Here is a 20,077-nt window from a genome sequence, read left to right as displayed (position 1 = left end):
GTTCAGGTGACAATGAAAGGTGGCAGAGAAACTCAGGGAGGGAGGGAGGATGGTACTGGATGGTCTAAGGAGAGTAGACCCCTGCTAACTTTGGGGGCACCTTTTAGATCCAACACACCCCCATTTCCCTCTCTATTCCCTGTCTTTGGGAGCTATTCGTAATCCTGCAGCCTCCTTCCAAGCAGAGAGCACCTTCTGGGAAGGTCTTAGCTTCTCCATCTTCCTCCTCTTCTCCCCCCACCCCACTCCCACCCCCAAAAAGCCGGTGGTATCAACGATGGCGGCGTTCAGGTGACAATAAAAGGTGGCAGAGATGCCCAGAGAGAGAGGATGGATGGATAAGCTTGGAATGGCTGCCTCTTGTCTCCTGCCTGCCTGCCTGCCTTTTCTCTGCAGGGCTCTGGCTGGAGGGAAAGGAGAGGCAGGTGGCTCCTCGGCCCTCCTGGCTCCCGGTTGAGGGGCATGAAGCAGGTGCTTCATCGCTGAGGGAGGGAGGGAGGGAGGGAGGGAAGGAGGAGAGGCGGAGGGAGGGAAGGAGGGAGGGAGGGAAGGAGTCCGCCCCACCTGCCCTCCTGCGTCTCGCGCGCCCTTGCCCCCCTCCCCTCCCCTAAACCAGCTCCCACTCGCCCTTCTCATTGGCTCCCGGTGCCTGGAGGGGCGTGGCTGTGGCCGGGACTGGCGCGCTATATATCCCTCCGGAGTGGGAGGGGAGAGGGCGAGTCGGTCTCTTTGGGCTGAGCCGGCTTTTGGTGCCTTCGCATCCCTCTCAGCCCAGAAAGCAAAAGAAAGAGAGAGAGACTCCTCCTCCTCCTCCGTCGCCCTCGCTCGCTTCCCTCGGACAGGATTACTTGACTCGGACGGGGCTTCCTCTCCACCGGCACTTTGGGAAAAAGCCACCAAGGTCCGTGGGCGGGAAGGCGGCTGGCTGAAGAAGAAGCAGCAGCAGAAGGACTGTCCCCCTCTCCAGCTTTGTGTCTCTCCCTCTCGGCGTCTCCCTTCGCTCATGGCTCGCGGGAAAGCAAAGGACGGCGATGGCAACTGGAAGAAATTCATCTGGAACTCGGAGAAGAAGGAGTTCCTGGGCAGGACGGGGGGAAGCTGGTGTAAGTAGGGCTCTCCGATTCCTCTGCCGCGGCTCCTTCTGCTCCTTGTGTCGGATTCGCGCGGAAAGGGAGAAAAAGAGAGAGAGGCGCCCACCCGCGTGGAGGCGTGTATTCCGTGGGGCCTGGGCCGCTCTCTCTTGGAAAGGGGTCCTCCTAGACCTCCCTCTCGCCCCGGGCGACACCTTGCCCCTGAGTCTCTTTTCGTTGCCCGCCTTGGAGCAGGAGGGAAAGACTCCCAAGGCTCTATTATCGAAGGGCTTTCATGGCCGGCAGCACTAGATTGTGAATTTTCCGGGCTGAGAAGCATTCTCTCCTGACGTTTCGCCTGCATCTGTGGCAAGGATCTTCAGAGGTTGTAAGGTCAGGAGAGAATGCTTCTGGAACATGCTTCTGGAGAATGCTTCTGGAACAGCCTGAAAAACCTACAACTCCCAAGGCTGTATTGTCGAAGGGCTTTTATGGCCGGCATCACTGGGTTGTTGTGACTTTCTCGGGCTGTCTGGCCTTGTCCCAGAAGCATTCTCTCCTGACGTTTCGCCTGCATCTGTGGCAAGCATCTTCAGAGGTTGTGAGGTCAGGAGAGAATGCTTCTAGAACATGGCCGTACAGCCTGAAAAACCTACAACTCCCAAGGCTGTATTGTCGAAGGGCTTTCATGGCCGGCATCACTGGGTTGTTGTGACTTTCTCGGGCTGTCTGGCCATGTTTAGAAGCATTCTCTGCTGACGTTTCGCCTGCATCTGTGGCAAGCATCTTCAGAGGTTGTGAGTTCAGGAAAGAATGCTTCTGGAAAATGGACGTACAGCCCGAAAAACCTACAACAACTCCCAAGGCTGTATTGTCGAAGGGCTTTTCATTGATGCAGGCGAAAGGTCAGGAGAAAATGCTTCTAAACATGGCCAGACAGCCCGGAAACTCAACAATCTAGTGATGCCGAAGTGATGCAGAAGCATTCTCTCCTGACCTCACAACCTCTGAAGATGCTTGCCACAGATGCAGGCGAAACGTCAGGAAAGAATGCTTCTGGAACATGGCCATACAGCCCGAAAAACCTACAACCAACTCCCAAGGCTGTATTGTCGAAGGGCTCTCATGGCCGGAATCACTGGGTTGTTGTGAGTTTCCAGGGTTGTCTGGCTATGTTTAGAAGCATTCTCTCCTTACGTTTCGCCTGCATCTATGGCAGGCATCCTTAGAGGTTGTGAGGTGTGTTGGAAACTAGGAAGATTTGGTTTATGTATCTGTGGACTGGGCGGGAGAAAGAACTGTTGCCTGCTTGAGACAAGTGTGAATGTTGCAATTGATCACCTTGATTAGCATTGAATGGCCTTGCAGCTTCACAGCCTGGCTTCTTTCTCCCGCACTGGACATTCCACAGATATATAAACCCAATTTTCCTAGTTTCCAACAGACCTCACAACCTCTGAGGATGCCTGCCACAGATGTGAGTGAAACGTCAGGAGAGAATGCTTCTGGAACGTGATCATACTCACCACAATCCACTCCAAAGGCTGCTTTGTGGGCTTGTCCCAGACTCTTCCTTTGCAGCGTGACGGGCTGGGTGGGTGGGTGGGGAGGGGGACAGGTTCGCTTGGCGGTGTCGCGTCTTCCTTGCGTGCTTGTGTGTGGGGAGTCCTTTTTGGGCACTGTCTCGAGTGGGCTCCGCGGGGCGCTTTCACTGGGCGGCCGCCTGTTGCCTTCTCTTTTTTTGGCGGGGGCTTTTCTTTCCTTCCCATCGCGCTCGAGTTCCCCGAAGGTCGCGCGTGAAGGGCAGGCAGGGAGTGGGCGAAGCCGAGTCGTGACTGCGGGCAAGGCGTGGAGTGGGAGGGAGGAGAGGAGGGGGAAGAGAGAGAGAGAGCGAGAGAGAGGAGGGGGAGCCCTGTCCATCCCCCTTTTCATCCCTCCAACCCGCCCCTTGTCGTTCCCACCACTGCAGATGCCTCCTCTGCATCTCACGAAAGAATGGGGAAGGGGAGGAGGAGAGGAGGCCAGTGTGGACTGCCAGTGGGTCCCTTGTCCTTCCAAAGAGTCAGAGATGGAAAGGAGAGGCGCTGAGGGTTGCCTCCCCTTCCTCTCCCAGCTCCAAAGGGTTAATAATGCATCACAGCCCAAGGTTAGTCAAGGTGACACTTTCCCTGCAAGGAGGTGAGAATGGAAGCGGGCCTTGGGAGCACCCAGCCAGAAGGCAGGCCCCACCTGGGAGGACATATCCAGGGGCATCTTCTGGGGGGAACTGCCCTCAGCCCCTTGCCTGGTTCCTTCCCACACATCCACGCCCCTCTTTGGGGAGGCCTGAGAGGACAGCAGCAGTACAAAGAGAAAGAAGGCAGGTAGGAAAGAGAGAGAAAGAAAGAAAGAAGGGAGCTCGCTTTAGGAATCATCGCAGAGTCCTTGGAGGCTGTCTCCTAGCAACTAAACCTAACTTGAATGTGCTTGAGATTCACATCAGACATACACACACACACACAAGCACACCTCTTGATCTTCTCATTGTCCTCCTCTTCATCCCATCATGGCACCCAACTCCATTCCAAGACAGGCTGCCTTTTCCCCTGGGTCCAGCATAGGAGCCCTGCATTGCACAAGTGAGGTCAAATACAAAGGACACAGAAAGGTTTCCACACAACTCCACACAACTCTGATTCTTCCTCTATAGAATCAGAGTTGGAAGAGACCTCGTGGGCCATCCAGTCCGGCCCCCCTGCCAAGAAGCAGGAAAATCACATTCAAAGCACCCCAGACAGATGACCATCCAGCCTCTGTTTAAAAACCTCCAAAGAAGGAGCGTCCACCATACTCCGGGGCAGAGAGTTCCACTGCTGAACAGCTCTCACAGTTAGAAAGTTCTTCCTCCTGTTCAGGTAGAATCTCCTTTCCTGTAGTTTGAAGCCATTGTTCCATATCCTAGTCTCAAGGGCAGCAAAACAAGCTTGCTCCCTATGACTTCCCCTCACATATTTATACATGGCCATCATGTCTCCTCTCAGCCTTCTCGTCATAGAATCATAGAGTTGGAAGAGACCTCATGGGCCATCCAGTCCAACCTCCTGCCAAGAAGCAGGAAAATTGCAATCAAAGCACTCCCGACAGATGGCCATCCAGCCTTTTCAGGCTAAAAATGCTCAGTTCTTTAAGCCGCTCCTCATACGGCTTGTTCTCCAAACCCTTGGTCATTTTAGTCGCCCACATCTTGTTTTCCATGTGGTCCTTAGACTGAATTCTCCACTGTTATCACAATGGGTTAAATCCTTGGGCCAGCAGGATTGCTGACCGAAAGGTCAGTGGTTCGAATCCATGGAGAGGGGTGAGCTCCCATCTATCAGCTCTAGCTCCCAATGCAGGGGCATGAGTGAAGCCCTCATAGGATGGTAAAACATTCAGGCATCCCCTGGGCAACGTCCTTGCATACAACCAATTCTTTCACATCAAAAGCAACTTGCAGTTTCTCAAGTTGCTTCTGACATGAAAAATATCACAATTATTATTGTTATGTTGTTAATAACAGCAACAAATACATCTGCTTGCATTGCTCTTATGTGATCCTCCAGAGCAGGTGCCATATTGGCTTCCATTCTCTAGCTTGCCTGAGGCATAAGCATTGTATTGAACAGACTCCTTCTTTGCTGGCCAATGAGTGCTTTGTGTCATTTATTTTCCATCCGTCTGTTGTTAATGCAGACACAGGAGGGAAACGTCTGACAAATCCAGGAGGATGGTGCATAGTATGTCCGGGGCCTTCTTCACAAGGCTGCCCTTGAAAGAAAGGGTAGGCTACCCTTGAATGTCCTGCTTGCTTCTGCTGGGATCTGAGCGGGCCGTCTTGAGTATCCCTGTAGATCCTTGCACTGGAGATACTGGCTCCTTATCTGGAACTTTCCATTCCCGTCTAAACTCTTTGTGCATATTTAGAAACATTGGAAGATACCGAGGTCAAAGCAGCAAATGGCTGCAGAGGGGGAAGGAGAAAGAAATATTATTCATAATGAATGAGAATGGCTTTATATAGGAAAAGCTGACTTTACAAGTAGCCTTTTTGGCAGCTGTGGGAGAGCGGAAAGGGCTGAGGTGTGTTCGGATGATTCAGATTGTGTTTTAAGATCTTCTCTTTGTATAGGCTGGTTCCATAGAGAGACTGCTGCCAGCTGCAGCTGCTGGCCTGGCACCATTCTGGGCTGAATCCAGCCAGTGTCCTTTGGAGGTGCCACATCCGGAGCTTCCGGGTTTAGATCCTTGACTAGAATTTCACAGAGGGCAGATGCGGGGGGGGGGGGGGGGGGGGACTTGTCAGGCAGAAAAAATAAATTGCAATTTGCCGGGAGATTTATAGCCCCCATGATAGTTGTGTTGTTGTGTGCCTTCAAGCCGCCTCCAACTTACAGCACTCTTTCATGGGCAAAATCTGTTAAAAGGGGGAACTGCTTTTGCCTTTCCCTGAAGCTGTAAGAGTGCAACTTGCCCAAGGTCACCCAGTAGGTTTCCATGCCTGAGTGGGAAATTGAACCCTAGTCTCCTAAATTGTAGTTGAATGCCCAAACCAGTCTTCATCAGAGATGATTCAGTAGAGTCTTGGTGATGAGTCTGTAACTGTAATAATAATATGAGCTCCCTCTATCAGTTCCAGCTCCTCATGTGGGGATATGAGAGAAGCCTCCCACAAGGATGATAAAACAGCAAATCATTCGGGCATCCCCTGGGCAACGTCCTTGCAGACAGCCAATTCTCTCACACCAGAAGCGACTTACAGTTTCTCAGGTCACTCCTGACACAACAACAAAAAACATCATCATCATCATCTTTATTTGTAACCCACCCTGTCCCCCCAGGGGACTCAGGGCCGTTTCCAGAACAAGAGTGGCAAACATTCAATGCCATGGGTTATTGTGAGTTTTCCCGAGCTGTATAGCCATCTTCCAGAAGCATTCTCTCCTGATGTTTTGCTTGCATCTATGCCAAGCATCCTCAGAGGTTGTGAGGTCTGTTGGAAACTAGGAAAACAGCGTTTATATATCTGTGGAATAATGTCCAGGGTGGGAGAAAAAACTCTTTGTCTGTTTGAGGCAAGTGTCACTGTTGCAATTGGTCACCTTGATTAGCATTTAATGGCCTAGCAGTTTCAAGGTCTGGCTTCTTACTGCCTGGGGGAATCCTTTGTTGGAAAGTTATTAGCTGCCCTTGATTGTTTCTTGTCTTGTTGAGTGTCTTTCTTTATTTACTGTTAACATTTTAGTGCTTTTTAATACTGGTTGCCAGATTTTATTCATTTTCATGGTTGCTTCCTTTTTTGTTGAAATTGTCCACTTGCTTGTGGATTTCTGCATAGTCTGACATGGTAGTTGTTAGAGTGGTCCAGCATTTCTGTAACCTCACAACCTCTGAGGATGCCTGCCATAGATGCAGGCAAAACATCAGGAGAGAATGATTCTGGAACATTGCCATACAGCCCAAAAACTCACAACAACCCAGTGATTCCAACCATGAAAGCCTTCGACAATACATTCAATGCCATACCACAATGGCTCTCATGCCCATAATAGCATAGTTTCAAAATAGGTGTAGGGAAAGACATTCTAAAGCTGGTACTTTATAGTTTCCATCATTCCAGCTTCATTGCTGGTGGAGAAAGTATAATAAGAGTAGTAGCCGAGCACTTCTGATGATTGTCAGGCTGGTGAGAGGTGCCTTGTACACTAAAAGGACTGTTTTTTGAAAGAGGAGTGAGCCGGTAGGGTCATTGTTTTAAGAACAGCTTTGAAGAACTTAAACAATGCTTCAGAAAGCAGGGCTTTTGTGTTGCTCTCTATACACACACACTAAAGGGTCATGTTCTTTCCTGCTAGCACAGATGCCCTTTTCAGTATAAAAAAAACTATCTACTATTAACATCCTGGTTGGAGATCTGTGTTTAAACACGTGTCTCCTTTGATAGCTAGAGTTCTTTGATTTCTTTTTATTATTGTTACTTTGTCTTTAAGGAAAGCACACCCATGTGTGCTACCCAAAAACACCTTGTTGCCCTCAGGCTTCCTCTTTAGCGTATTACACCACCTATGACTGTACTCTGGAAAATATGTCCAAATCTCTCCTACGTCACAGCTATTTGCTGACTGCTGCCTGGTTACTAAAGAGTGTGTTAACCCTAGGAATGCCAGTGCTCTTGCGCGGCTCCTCTCCATGGATCGGTTCTCTTCCCATTCAGTCTGTGGGGTGGGTAGTGGGCATTTTAATAGGTTTTGTCTTTTAACAAGACCTTATCAATGCAGAAATACTGTCTCCTATTTCTTTTACCTTGCCTACTCCCTTTATAGTAGCCTACAGAAATGTTCCCAGCTATAGAATACACTCCCACCCTCTTTTCACGTGTTGCATTGCTGTGGTCGTTTTTTGTATAGCTGATACCAAGTACAGCATGTTACTCTGTTTGTAATCGGTAACGATAATCCCTGTAAACCAGTAAATGATACAACTAGCTTTCAAAGACTGTGCAGCTCATTGGAACGGCCCTACTCAGAATAAAAGTTTTAATTTACCTCCTCCTTCTTTTAACAGCCACAGCAAAAATGCTTTAATCGCTTATGTAATTTGTATATTAATCTGCCTGATTACAGCTCAGCAGAGCCAGAATGTGTGTGACTTGTACTGCATAGTTTTCTTAATATGCCACAACAAAACAAGTGAAAAGCTGTCCAAATCTGATGTTGTGAGGCAGTATATAGTTGCTCAGTGGTCCAAGTGGGGGCAGGTTTATACAATGATGGAAGGATGGGAACTTATTTTCCCTGCCATTTGGATCAGAGGCAACCAGTAGTGTAGCAGTACAGTATTCATGAGTTGTGCTGTGGAAAAGACATTGCAATTCTGCAAATGTTCTGGAAGTAGTGTTTCGCAGAAATGCATTATGCGCCTTGAAAACTGGATGTGACTTTCAAAAGCACACCTGAAGGTGCCACATATGGCAGCCTTGTCCAAGGTAGTTTTCTCCAGATGGATTGGTTGGGTGGCACCTCATGGTGCTAGCTGGTAAATTCCTTGAATTGCAGTCCAACACAAGTAGAAGATTGAATTTGTGGCAGTTCCACACATGGAGATCTCCAAAAAGGAAAGGACCTAGTATTGTAAGTCCAGCCCAGTCCCATTTTCCAACATATTTAGAGACCAAGTGAGATCTGTAAAAAACTATTGTGTGTATTATTCCTCCTGAAGGGTAACTTTCTTAGGATTGTTATCAGCCTGTTAAAACCGGGCATTCAGCCCTCTCCCACTATATTCTGCTTTACTTTTCCAGCTGTTACTCTATATCAGGCATGGGCTAACTTCAGCCCTCCTAGTGTTTTGAACTTCAACTCCCACAATTCCTAACAGCCTGTAGGGTATTGTGAATTGTGGGAGTTGAAGTCCAAAACACCTGGAGGGCCAAATTTTGCCCATGCCTGTTCTAAATTCTCTGCTTGATGATATATGATCTTCAGATTCTTTACATGCTTCAGGCTTATCTTCCAATAAGCTCAAGCCTGGGTAAATGGCACTCTTCTCCACAGTTTGTCCTTACAACAATCCTGTGAGGGGCGTGAGACAGGGAAGGAGCAACTGACCTATAGCCACTCAATGAAAGTTGTGGCACAGTTGAGATGCTTATTCCTCCTTAATAGAGCTGAATGAACTAGACCTGCATTTGCATTTGAAACTCAAGAAACATTTCCTATTTCTCAATTTAGTTATCAAAACAAAGCAAAATCCAATCCAATGAAGTAGACCCACTGACTCAAATGTTGCTGTTGTGGTCATGTTGGCAAGATTTGTTCAGAGCAGGTTTGCCATTCCTTCCCTCTGAGATTGAGAGAGTATGGCTTGCCCAAGGTCACCCAGTGGGTTTCCATGACTGAATGGGGATTTGAACCTTGGTTTCCAGAGTCACAGTCCACTGCTCAAATTACTATGCTATGCTGGCTCTGTTACTGATTAGCAAATCAACACTTAGGAGACCTCATTTATTCCATGGGTCTGTTCTCATTGTGATTAGCAATTGGATTTTGGCCCAAAGATTCCTATAGTTCAGCAATTTATTTCCAACACTTGTCAGCCAGATATCTTTACAAGCAATGCTCAGCATTGGCATTGATTCTTGGTTGTGTGACCCCAGTCCCTCTTTCAGAGGAATAATATCTTTAGATTTGGAGGTCCATGACTAATGAATACTTACACAGATCTCATTTGCTGTGAATCTGACATAATAGAGAGACCATTTATTTCAATAACGTATACTCCAAAGTATTATGCTTAGGACTGTTATCTCTGTCTTAATCAGTGTTTGGAAAATGTATCGTTTTTTCTACTGCAAAAGTGTGAAAGTTGTTTTTGGGAGTAAATGGAATATTTACAAAGTTTTTTTTTTCTGACGCACTTTTTCATTGAAATGTACACTCTCCCAAGTTAATCCATGTAATTTTAGATGGATTGTTACTCAGATAGTATGCGGTTTTTCCTGCTTTGGAAGTGGCCTCAGTTTCTACCCATAATCTACCTGAAGTTGCTGCCTCACGGTGTCTCATAGTAGAGCTAGTCCTACCTGTCCCTTTGAAAAATGTTTCCATTTCTATATGGTTTGGAGCACAGTTACCCATTTCTTATCAACTGTTGTATTTCTTCTCTTATTACAGTTAAGATCTTCCTCTTCTATGTGATCTTCTATGGCTGCCTGGCAGGAATCTTCATTGGGACCATTCAAGTTATGCTACTCACTGTCAGCGAGTTCCAGCCTAAGTATCAGGACCGAGTTGCACCACCAGGTAACAATGAAGATGGACAGAGGAACTGACCAAACTCTGTTCTCCTCCCTCCCTCCCTTTGTATCTATCACACCTTTTCCCTCGCACAAGATCCATGATACTAGTTACCAATATTGTATTGTTTCTCTCAAAAACTGTCTACCTTCATTATTTCCTCAGATCATCTAAGGCCAGGCAAGTGATTTCATAGACAGCTATAGCAAACCAAGGGACTATTAATACATTGCCTTTTGCATCATGTGCTGAGAAAGACTTTCAGTTTTGTGTTATCAACCATCCCATTCTTGTCTCATTCTTCCTCCAAGGAGCTCAAAATAGCAACCTCATGAGCAAGTTTTGACTGATAGCTATGTCCAAAAAATGCTTGTTAAGTCTTTTTGCTTAGAAATGGCTTTGAAGAAGGGCAGGTGATCCCGTTATTGAGGTCCAGTGGTCTTCACCCTTTCCAGACTTGCCACACACCTCTAACCCAGATACCAATTTTGTATTATTATATTTCTATCATATATTGCTGTTGTTGGGACATTGCACAGGAGAATATGTGACCTGGTAGTGAATCCTAAACTACCCATTGTAATTTAGTGTCTCCACTGGCATTCAACAGATGGGTTGGGAATCAAAGTGGTTTGTGCCCTATGTTCAGGCAGGTCACACAATTGGTTTTATTGTTGCATTAGAGTAATTTAGAAAACAGGAGAGAGGGAAAATGGTTATGTGTTACAGGGAATTTTAGGAGCTGTTGCTTATAACTCAGGCCCCTTCTACACACTTGTATAAAATCAACATTATCTGCTTTCAACTAGATTATATGGCCGTGTAGAATAAGATAATCTAGTTCAAATCAGATAATTTGGATTTTATATAGCACAAGAAGATAAAACCAGTCCATACTCCAGGAATAAATCCCAACTGCTCACTGGAGGGAAGGATATTAGAGGCAAAGATGAAGTACTTCAGCCACATAATGAGCAGACAGGAAGGTTTTTGAGATTATAATGATGCTGGAGAAAATGGAAGGAAAAAGGAAGAGGGGCCGACCCGTGGCAAGATGGAGGGATGTTATTCTTAAAGTAATTGGCTTGACCTTGAGAGAGCTGGGGGTGGTCATGGCCAACAAGGAGTTCTGGTGTGGGCTGGTCCATGAATCATAGAGTTGGAAGAGACCTCATGGGCCATCCAGTCCAACCCCTTGCCAAGAAGCAGGAAAATTGCATTCAAAGCACCCCCGACAGATGGCCATCCAGCCTCTGCTTAAAAGTCTCCAAAGAAAGAGCCTCCACCACAGAGAGTTCCACTGCTAAACGGCTCTCATAGTCAGGAAGTTCTTCCTAATGTTCAGATGGAATCTCCTTTGCTGTAGTTTGAAGCCATTGTTCTGCGTCCTAGTCTCCAGGGCAGCGGAAAACAAGTTTTGAATTAAAGAAAGGGATGGTGGCAATCAGTCTTGCAGTTCTTTTAATATTATAGGTTCTGGATGTCTTTTATTTTAACTAGTAGTGATCTCTCTTTTAAAAGAATGGAAAGTAAATGGTAGCACTAAAATGTCTCATGCCACCTTAAAGATTATCAGATTTTATATGGCATAAGTTTTTATGTTCTATAACTCGTTACATTTGTTCATTTTTGAGATGCCACAATACATTTTCATTGCTACAGATTTAAGATTAGTACACTACTGTTAGGTGTTACCGTAGCGATTTTTTTTTTTTACCGTAGCATACTGTAGTGGACAATCCCTGTATTTATGGCTCGAGAAAAACTTTCTATTGAAAAGAATCCAGAATTCAGTGCAGAACAGATGTTGGCAATGAAATATATTCAGATGTTGTCATCTTACTGGATGTCAGTAGAATTCTCCACTAAAAAGCAGCAGTCTTCATTAATAATGACTAAGCCGTTGATTTTAAGAATTTTTAAAGGATTTGTTCAAATTATTATTTTGGTGCCTAGCTTTATTGCAATGGCACTGGGCTTTGGGGACAATCCTTACTCCACTTCATAGAATAGAATACATTGTTATTCCCACAATGCCAGTTTCTTTTCAGCCACCCTCTTCTGTTCCAGTCAGAGTTCCACCTCTGGCCCCTTCCACACAGCTGAATAAAATCCCACATTTTCAGCTTTGAACTGGGATATATGGCAGTGTGGACTCAGATAACTCAATTGAAAACAGATATTATGGGATTTCTGCCTCGATATTCTGGGTTATATGGCTGTATGGAAGTGGTTGAGGTAACGTTCAGCTGCATACATGGGCAGCTTGTGAAGATGTACTGGGATTTGAAGGGTGCCATTTTGTCCTTTGCCTCTAGCTGGCTCAGCATATAGCATGCCCACTTTGGTGGTGGAAGGGGGTCCTCTGGTCCTCAACTATGGAACTCCCTCCCAAGCGAAGTTAGATCTGCTCCATCTCTCCTGACCTTTCGGAAATAAGTGAAATCCTGGCTATGGGAGCAGGCCTTTGCAGATTAGGCTGACTTGCTGGCAAAGCGACGGCATTAATGGACTTGATGGACTGCTTTTAGGACGGTGACTGAATTGATTGATTGAATGCTTTAATACTGTTTTTATTTTGGTTTTTTAAAAATTGTATATTTATGCTTTTGTTGTGGGCACCATGGTGTACCCTCTGTGGAGGTCAAGATAGGACAGGATATAAACATCCTAAATAAATAAATAAATCAGGTTTGTCATTAGACAACACTTCATTTTTCACTTGAGTTATAAAATGGATGTATTACATTTACTTGTAAAACAATGGAATGGTTAAACCTGATGAGACTTACTTCAGGGGATGCAGTGCTTGGTGAGATCTCTCAAGCAGCACTGGGGATTGTAAATATTGGGGATTCTGGTCCCCCAAAGGATGTTTTTTTCTGTTGTAGGAAGATTGTATGAACATTATGTGTCTCTTTTTACTTGGTTAGTATCTGGCCATCTTTGCCTACACAAACAGGAGTGTGTTTATGGCTACTTTGAGCTGCTGGAATTTTAGCATTGTAGCAAACGTTTGACCCCCATCACACACCATGCATTCATGACGCAAAAAAGAAATTATCAGAGCACGAGTCTCTACAAGCAAGTCTATCATATATGTGGATAGACAAGATGATTTGACAGCATAGCAGACTCTTTTTTCCCCCCCAACCACCCTGTATTGTGTTATCTGGCCTTTCCAGCCAGTAGGAAGCAGCAGGGAGTGGGTGTGCGTCACATGGAGAGGGTTGGGTCATCTTTCAAACTACTGTTTCAAATGGCCCTGAGGCTGCTCGATATTGGGGACAGACATGATTTATGTGTCTCTGCGTAAAACAGCCCAGAAGCCTTTAATAACAGCATGGTATTGAAACAACAGTAGCAGCTGGATTTGATGGCCTCAGCAGCCATTCCTCTGAAACTTGTATGGGTAGCCAGGATAAATTTTAATGTGAAGATGCTAGTTTTTGCTCGCTTTTCTCCTACTGCCCTTTTTAGAGCTTTGAATGTTATCTTTTTGTGTTTCAACTCCTGGAACATCCCTCCCTCTGCAGCCAGTATGGGTAGTGGATGTTGTAGTCCAAAATGTTACTTTCCCATGGTTTAAATGTTGATTATAGGCTCAAATAAAAATTGTAATTCTTCCTGAAATCAACAGTAAAGCCCCATGACCTTTCTGGCTAAGCAGCATAAAGGCCCAGCCCTAAACTACAAACCCCAGAGTAACTGTAGCCAGATCTGCCTTTTCAAGGAATGAGTTTAGTTGGGTCACTAGTTTTTTTTTTTTATGTCTCAGAAGCGACTTGAAAAACTGCAAGTCACTTCGGGTGTGAGAGAATTGGCCGTCTGCACAGATGTTGCCTAGGGGATGCCCAGATGTTTTACCATCCTGTGAGAGGCTTCTCTCATGTCCCCACATGGGAAGCTGGAGCTGACAGACAGAAGCTCACCCCACTCCCTGGATTTGAACCGCTAACCTTTCAGTCAGCAGTCTTACCAGCACAAGGGTTTAACCCATTGCATTACCAGGGGCTCCTAGCTTTAACTGTGCAAATGCACTTCAGACACAGCCAAAACCTGGGCATCCAGGTGCCGGAGTTATCCTCAAGCTGTGAACTGTCACTGGGATTTCAAGGGGAGTGAAATACGATCCATCCAATACAGGATAAATCCCTATTTCTGATTGGAGCACTTCTTTCCCCTCTGGCCAAAGATTCACTTCATTCAGTGCAGATACTGGGTTTTAGATACAGAAACAGCGTTCTTGGAAGTCTGATGGAAAATAGAGTGTTGCCCTATTCATGGGCATTTTGTAGATTATAATCAGAGCTTGGAAGGGTTACTTCTTAAAGTTTAACAACAATGATCCCTCAGACAGCTGAGGATTCTGGGAGCTTTAGACCAGAAAGATAACATTTCCAAGACCTGGATATAATATACATGTGGGTATTAAGATATCCGGTGGATTAATGTGTTTAATATATTATTTCCATTTGAAAACAAAATATGCTGAATGGAAATGTAGAATACAGCATGGGCAACACTCAGTGATCAAAACCCAATGGGTTGGTGCTTCATTGCCAGATTTCTACTGGGGCCACTAGAAGTCTCTTGTTCTGATTAGTTTTTTTCATAAAACAGCGACTGCATAGGCCCTTTAATATATAGTGCTCTAATATGCACTATATCCCTGCTGAATATCACAAGGTCAACTCTGATTTTCTCCTTATTTTAAAACCTGGTTTTAAAAGCCTGAACAATTTCTGCTTCAGTTAAGTGAATTCTAGCAACATTGATTTTCACTTCCTATGTGATCTGACTCTGCTGTCATATGACTTTGACCCTTCAGGCTGTTGCATGAAAGAGTCTCTGGTTAAGAGGAACTCTTTTGCTCTGTGAATGAAAGCTGGGATTTGTACGCTGCATAACCCTTGTATGATTCTTTTTGTTCTTGTACATGAGTCCTATTGCTCTGATCCAGGAGTTTCCAAGTAATTATTCTCAAGGTGAATGGAGTCACAACTTTTATAATCCCAAACATTCTGGAAATGATTATCATAAGGAATGAAAGCAAATAGAAGGCACTATTCTTTCCCTTTCCCACTCTTACACTTTAAATTAAAATTAATTGACTATTTTAAAAATAAATTCTTCTTTCTACATATACTGTGAAGTGTAAACATTTAAAACTTACCCTTGACTCGTATATCGGACAGATCTTAAACCGAATATCTGTTTTTGACTGCAGATCCCAGAATTCCCTATCTGCCATATCTGAAGCCCCTTCTACACTGCCATATGAAATCCAGATTATCTGCTTTTATCTGGATTATATGGCAGTGTAGACTCATATAATCCAGTTCAAAGCAGATAATTTGCATTATCTTCTTTGATAATCTGGATTATATGGCAGTGTAGAAGGGTCCCCATATATTCCAGTTCAAAGTGAATAATCTGAGATAAGATCCCGGGATGTAGGGCATTGTAGATCCAGCCACAGTCAGAAAATAGGTTAACTTCTCTATTTTTTAAACACCCTGAAAAAGCATCTGTCATAGGTGACTCACCTGCAATAGATGCATTGCCCCACTCTCTAATATAGACCAAATAGTTTATATCTTGCATAATGTATTACATCTTACACTGAGTCACAAAAATCCACTGTTAACTAATTTGCAAAACGTGCACCTGTAACCTGCTCTGTTCTTAATCGTGGAAATTTCCATCTCTCTTGGCAGAGTATGGATTGACAGCACTGCAAACTATAAAAACAAACCTGCCTGTAATGGATTACCATTTTAATTTTCATAATAATGATTGGATGGGGCCACATGTGGACTGAGGCCCCATCTACACTGTCTCATAAAATCCAGATTAAATGCTTTGAACTGGATTATATTAGTCTACACTGCCAGATAATCCACTTCAAAGCAGATAATCTGGATTTTATATGGCAGTGCAGGTGGGGCCTCAGTAGAAACAATGTTATTTTCTTGGTGTAATAAGAAATAATTTGTTAACTTTAAAGTTCCCATTTCAAGGCATTTTAATTGATTTTTAGAAACTTTTTGATAAGAAGTAATTATTTCTATATAACCCCTTTACTCCCAAGGGCTTCAAAAGCAAGGAAAAAATAAAAACCAATCAAAATAATACAAAAATAGAACATTTTTGAAACACATTAAAATAAAATATTATTTTAAAACTCCTAAAATGAGTCTAGAAGCAATCCTACAATCCAGTTTCAAAACAGCAGTTTCATATCTGATTCCTGTGTTGAATGACACACGATCAACAACACAGTGTTTCTCACTGTAAGCTTGAAAAATATGGGGTCAACCTAACTTCATATGATGAAATCTAAAAATGCATTACATGGTCAGTGTAGACTCATTTAATGCCGTTCAATGTAGTTTCAAACAGTATTATTTGGCAATGTAGATGGGGCCTTCTTTGGGCAGTGCTACTAAGGACCCTTCCAGATAGGGTCCATATCCCAGATCCTGTTGGATTTTTACCTGAGGCGTCCAGACGATGTCTCAGGTAAAAGCGAAGTAATTGGAGCAAAGCAGTGGCATGGGGACAGGCAATGGACAAAGCCCTGTTTTTGGGGTGTGTGGGGGCTTAAACCCACTTCGAAGAGGGTTTAAGTGTAGTCTGGAAGTGCCCCAAGGCCCCTTCTACACTGCCATATAAAATGCAGGTTATCTACTTTGAATGGGGTTATATGGGAGTGTAGATTCATATAATCCAGTTCAAAGCAGATAATGTGAATTATCTGATTTGATAATATGGAGTAGATCCGGCCTGAAACATTGTCCAGAGGAGGGCGACTAAAATGATCAAGGGTCTGGAGAACAAGCCCTATGAGGAGCGGCTTAGGGAACTGGGCATGTTTAGCCTGAAGAAGAGAAGGCTGAGAGGAGATATGATAGCCATGTATAAATATGTGAGAGGAAGCCACAGGGAGGAGGGAGCTAGCTTGTTTTCTGCTTCCTTGGAGACTAGGACACGGAACAATGGCTTCAAACTACAAGAAAGGAGATTCCATCTGAACATTAGGAAGAACTTCCTGACTGTGAGAGCCGTTCAGCAGTGGAACTCTCTGCCCCGGAGTGTGGTGGAGGCTCCTTCTTTGGAAGCTTTTAAACAGAGGCTGGATGGCCATCTGTCAGGGGTGATTTGAATGCAATATTCCTGCTTCTTGGCAGGGGGTTGGACTGGATGGCCCATGAGGTCTCTTCCAACTCTTTGATTCTATGATTCTATGATTCTATGACTGGCCATGGCAACAGTGCCACCAGAGGAGGAACCCAACTGTTGGCAGATGCTGGTGGCAGATGCCAAAGACAACCCTGATCATGGCTTTAAAAAAAACCTGGAGCCAGCCCTGTTCTCACCCATTGCTCATTTGCTGAAGCTATTATATAAATGATGGTGTTAATCCTTATTTCATTAACTTGGCAGAATCATACAGCATTCAGTGTCTGGAACTAAAAAAGTTGTGCCCCTTTCATTAGCTCCATGCTGTTCACTTGGCTTGATTGCAAGGGAAACTGTTCTACCTAGTATCTAAACTAGAATTGCCAGGTGTTTTTGTTCCAGCTGAAACTTTTGCCTAGCTTTGTGGACTCTAGGGTTCATGTCCAAATATGGGCCTAAGGGCTATTTGGCAAGAAGGACATGTAAAACTGAAACTTTTGCATGTATATCCCACCAAAAGTGCCACATACACTGTAAGTTTAGTATTTTCTAATTTACCAAACTTTTTTTGTTTTATTTTGTTGAGCTAACCAAAGCTGCTATATATTAAGTAACCATCATGACTAACTTGAATGACCATATTATTCTGATTATCTTTCACTTGCATTGTTATTGGTGCGTTTCTAGTGATACGTCTGCACAGCTCAGTTACATTAGTTTCATGTCAATGTATTGATGAAGGCTTTCATGACCGGAATCACTGGGTTGTTCTAGGTTTTTCGGGCTGTATGGCCATGTTCTAGAAGCATTCTCTCCTGATGTTTTGCCTGCATCTGTGGCCAGCATCCTCAAAGGTTGTGAGGTCTGTTGGAAACTAGGAAATTTGGATTTATATATCATAAATATATAAACCCACTTTTCCTAGTTTCCAACAGACCTCACAACCTCTGAGAATGCCTGCCACAGATGAAGGTGAAATTTCAGGAGAGAATGTTTCTAGAACATGGCCATACAGCCCGAAAAACCTAGAACAACCCAGTTACATGTCACTTTAACTGCCATAGCTCCATCAACAAAATCCTGAAATTAACAGTTTAGTTTTGTTTTTAGAATTATGTATAGTCACAAGAGCAAACAAAGAATATTGAGTGGCTTACTTAAACTCCATATCTAGGATTTTCTATAGAAAGTGCCATAACAATTAAAGGGGTATGAAATGGATAAAACCATTTAATGCAAACATTGTCTAGGGCTAAATCAAAATGCTGCATTCAACATACAAAGTTTTAAATTAGTTGGTTCCATGTAATTCACAGGACCAGCTGCACTTGTTCAAATCTATCCCTGCACAGAGATTAGAATTTAAAATTAGTTAGGTTGACTGCCCTTAGTGCCAATGACTTCTCAGAATGTGACCGCAAGTGGAATTTCCTCTAAATGGGTGTGGATTGACCCTTTTGCTCCTGGTTTGCACAATTGCTTTGAAGACTTGTCTGTTCCAAATGGCTGTTCATATGTGACAATAGTGAATGGGATATACCGCTGATTAGCTACATTATTTCTGTAGTTTTGGATAATTATTTCATGCTTGCTGTCTTATATTTTTAAAAGTTTTTGCTTTGCTTTTAGTTTTTGCAGATTTCAAAGCTTTAAAATTGTGACATTGTTTCATAGCATTGAGAGACCTTTGTCTAAAAAGTCAGCTCAAAATACTAGGAAGTGACTGAGGAAAAATATCTCTAATTAATAATTTTATTATCATACAAACTAATTACTTTGGCATTACAGTGGACCATTGGTATTCACTAGGGTTTGGTTGTAGAACCTCTGGCTACTAAAATATATGGATGTTCAAGTCCTACTATATGGATAATGACGTAGTAAAATAGTTACATTATAAAATAGCAAAACCAAGGGCGCATCCAGACAGCCCCTTAAAAGCATGAGCTCCCGTGTTTTTACACCAAATGACACCCTAGATAAAAGTGAATGCATTCGGCACAAAGCAGGAAAACCCTGCTTTGTGCCAAATTAATTTGATACTGGAAAGATCCAGGTCTTCTTGGTCAAATTCAGTATGGCCACTGTCTGGACTGCCCCCTCAGAAGTTATGGCACTTCCGAAGGGGCTATCCGTACAGCTCTCTCGCATTTTCAAGGCTGAATCAGCCCAGAATACCCATGAAGTCTCCCTAAAACCCCTTAAAATGAGGGGGGGGGTGTAAAATAACTTACCTGGTCACTTTCCTCGCTCCCCCCCCCCCCCCCCCCATTCTCCTGGTGCGTTATATCTATGCACTAGGAGAGCTCTGGCAATAGTTTAATGGCAGCTGAGTACGTTATTTTACTTTTCTCCCTGTTTTAAGGGGTATTGGTGAGGAGGTGTGAGTGTCTCCCTGTCCTCCCAGAAGGTTCCAGGAGGCACACACTTTCTGGGCGTGTGTGGACTTCAACCCGGGCAGAATCACATTTTACAAACCCAATTGCTCCCAGGTTAAAGGGCTGTGTGGAACTGCCTAAAGTTGTGGCTAATTGAATCCACAGTGCAGAATCCATGAATGTGGAGTGCCGACTATATTCTGTATCTGCTCACTTTATTTGTAACCCATCATTTCACACTTGTCAGTTACTGTAATCTGCTTATTTAAATATATAGTAAGACATTGGAAGTCTTCCACTTGGCTGGGTTTTCAGTTCAGAGGGTTCTTGGAACCCTTGGGTGGGGAGAGAGAACATACTGTGATCAAAGGTGAAAGTAAATCATGATTCAACCCACAATTATAAAATCATGGTTAGTACAACATTAAGCTTCATGAATCAGCTGATAATCTCTAAGATGATTCATGAAGAAAGGACACAGGGGAAAGTTCTCCTGAGAATGTAACACTTTAGACAAACAAATTGGGAAAAATTGCACAATCAGTTTTCTCCCATGTTAAAATATTCCTGCACATGGAAAAGTTGTATTTGGAACAGCAGTTCTAGCATTTTATTGTCTGTGACCAGTGTTTGA

The 20,077-nt window shown here is 44.0% G+C and overlaps 1 protein-coding gene across 1 annotated transcript in view; it reads left to right on the top strand.

Annotated features, from left to right (window-relative positions):
* The first annotated feature begins 693 nt into the window (after positions 1–693).
* ATP1B1 (ATPase Na+/K+ transporting subunit beta 1) overlaps positions 694–20,077 on the top strand; it is a 36,069-nt gene continuing 16,685 nt past the window's right edge. The window contains exons 1-2 of the mRNA XM_060770745.2: positions 694–1,103; positions 9,758–9,886. Coding sequence (XP_060626728.2) covers positions 1,004–1,103; positions 9,758–9,886 — 229 coding nt within the window. The 5' untranslated portion in view covers positions 694–1,003. The remainder of the gene's footprint in view (positions 1,104–9,757; positions 9,887–20,077) is intronic.

The sequence above is a fragment of the Anolis sagrei genome, chromosome 3 (assembly GCF_037176765.1).
Source record: "Anolis sagrei isolate rAnoSag1 chromosome 3, rAnoSag1.mat, whole genome shotgun sequence".
Taxonomy (NCBI): Eukaryota; Metazoa; Chordata; class Lepidosauria; order Squamata; family Dactyloidae; genus Anolis; species Anolis sagrei.
Note: the sequence above shows the minus strand (reverse complement) of the source record. Positions and strands in the feature narration are given on the sequence as shown.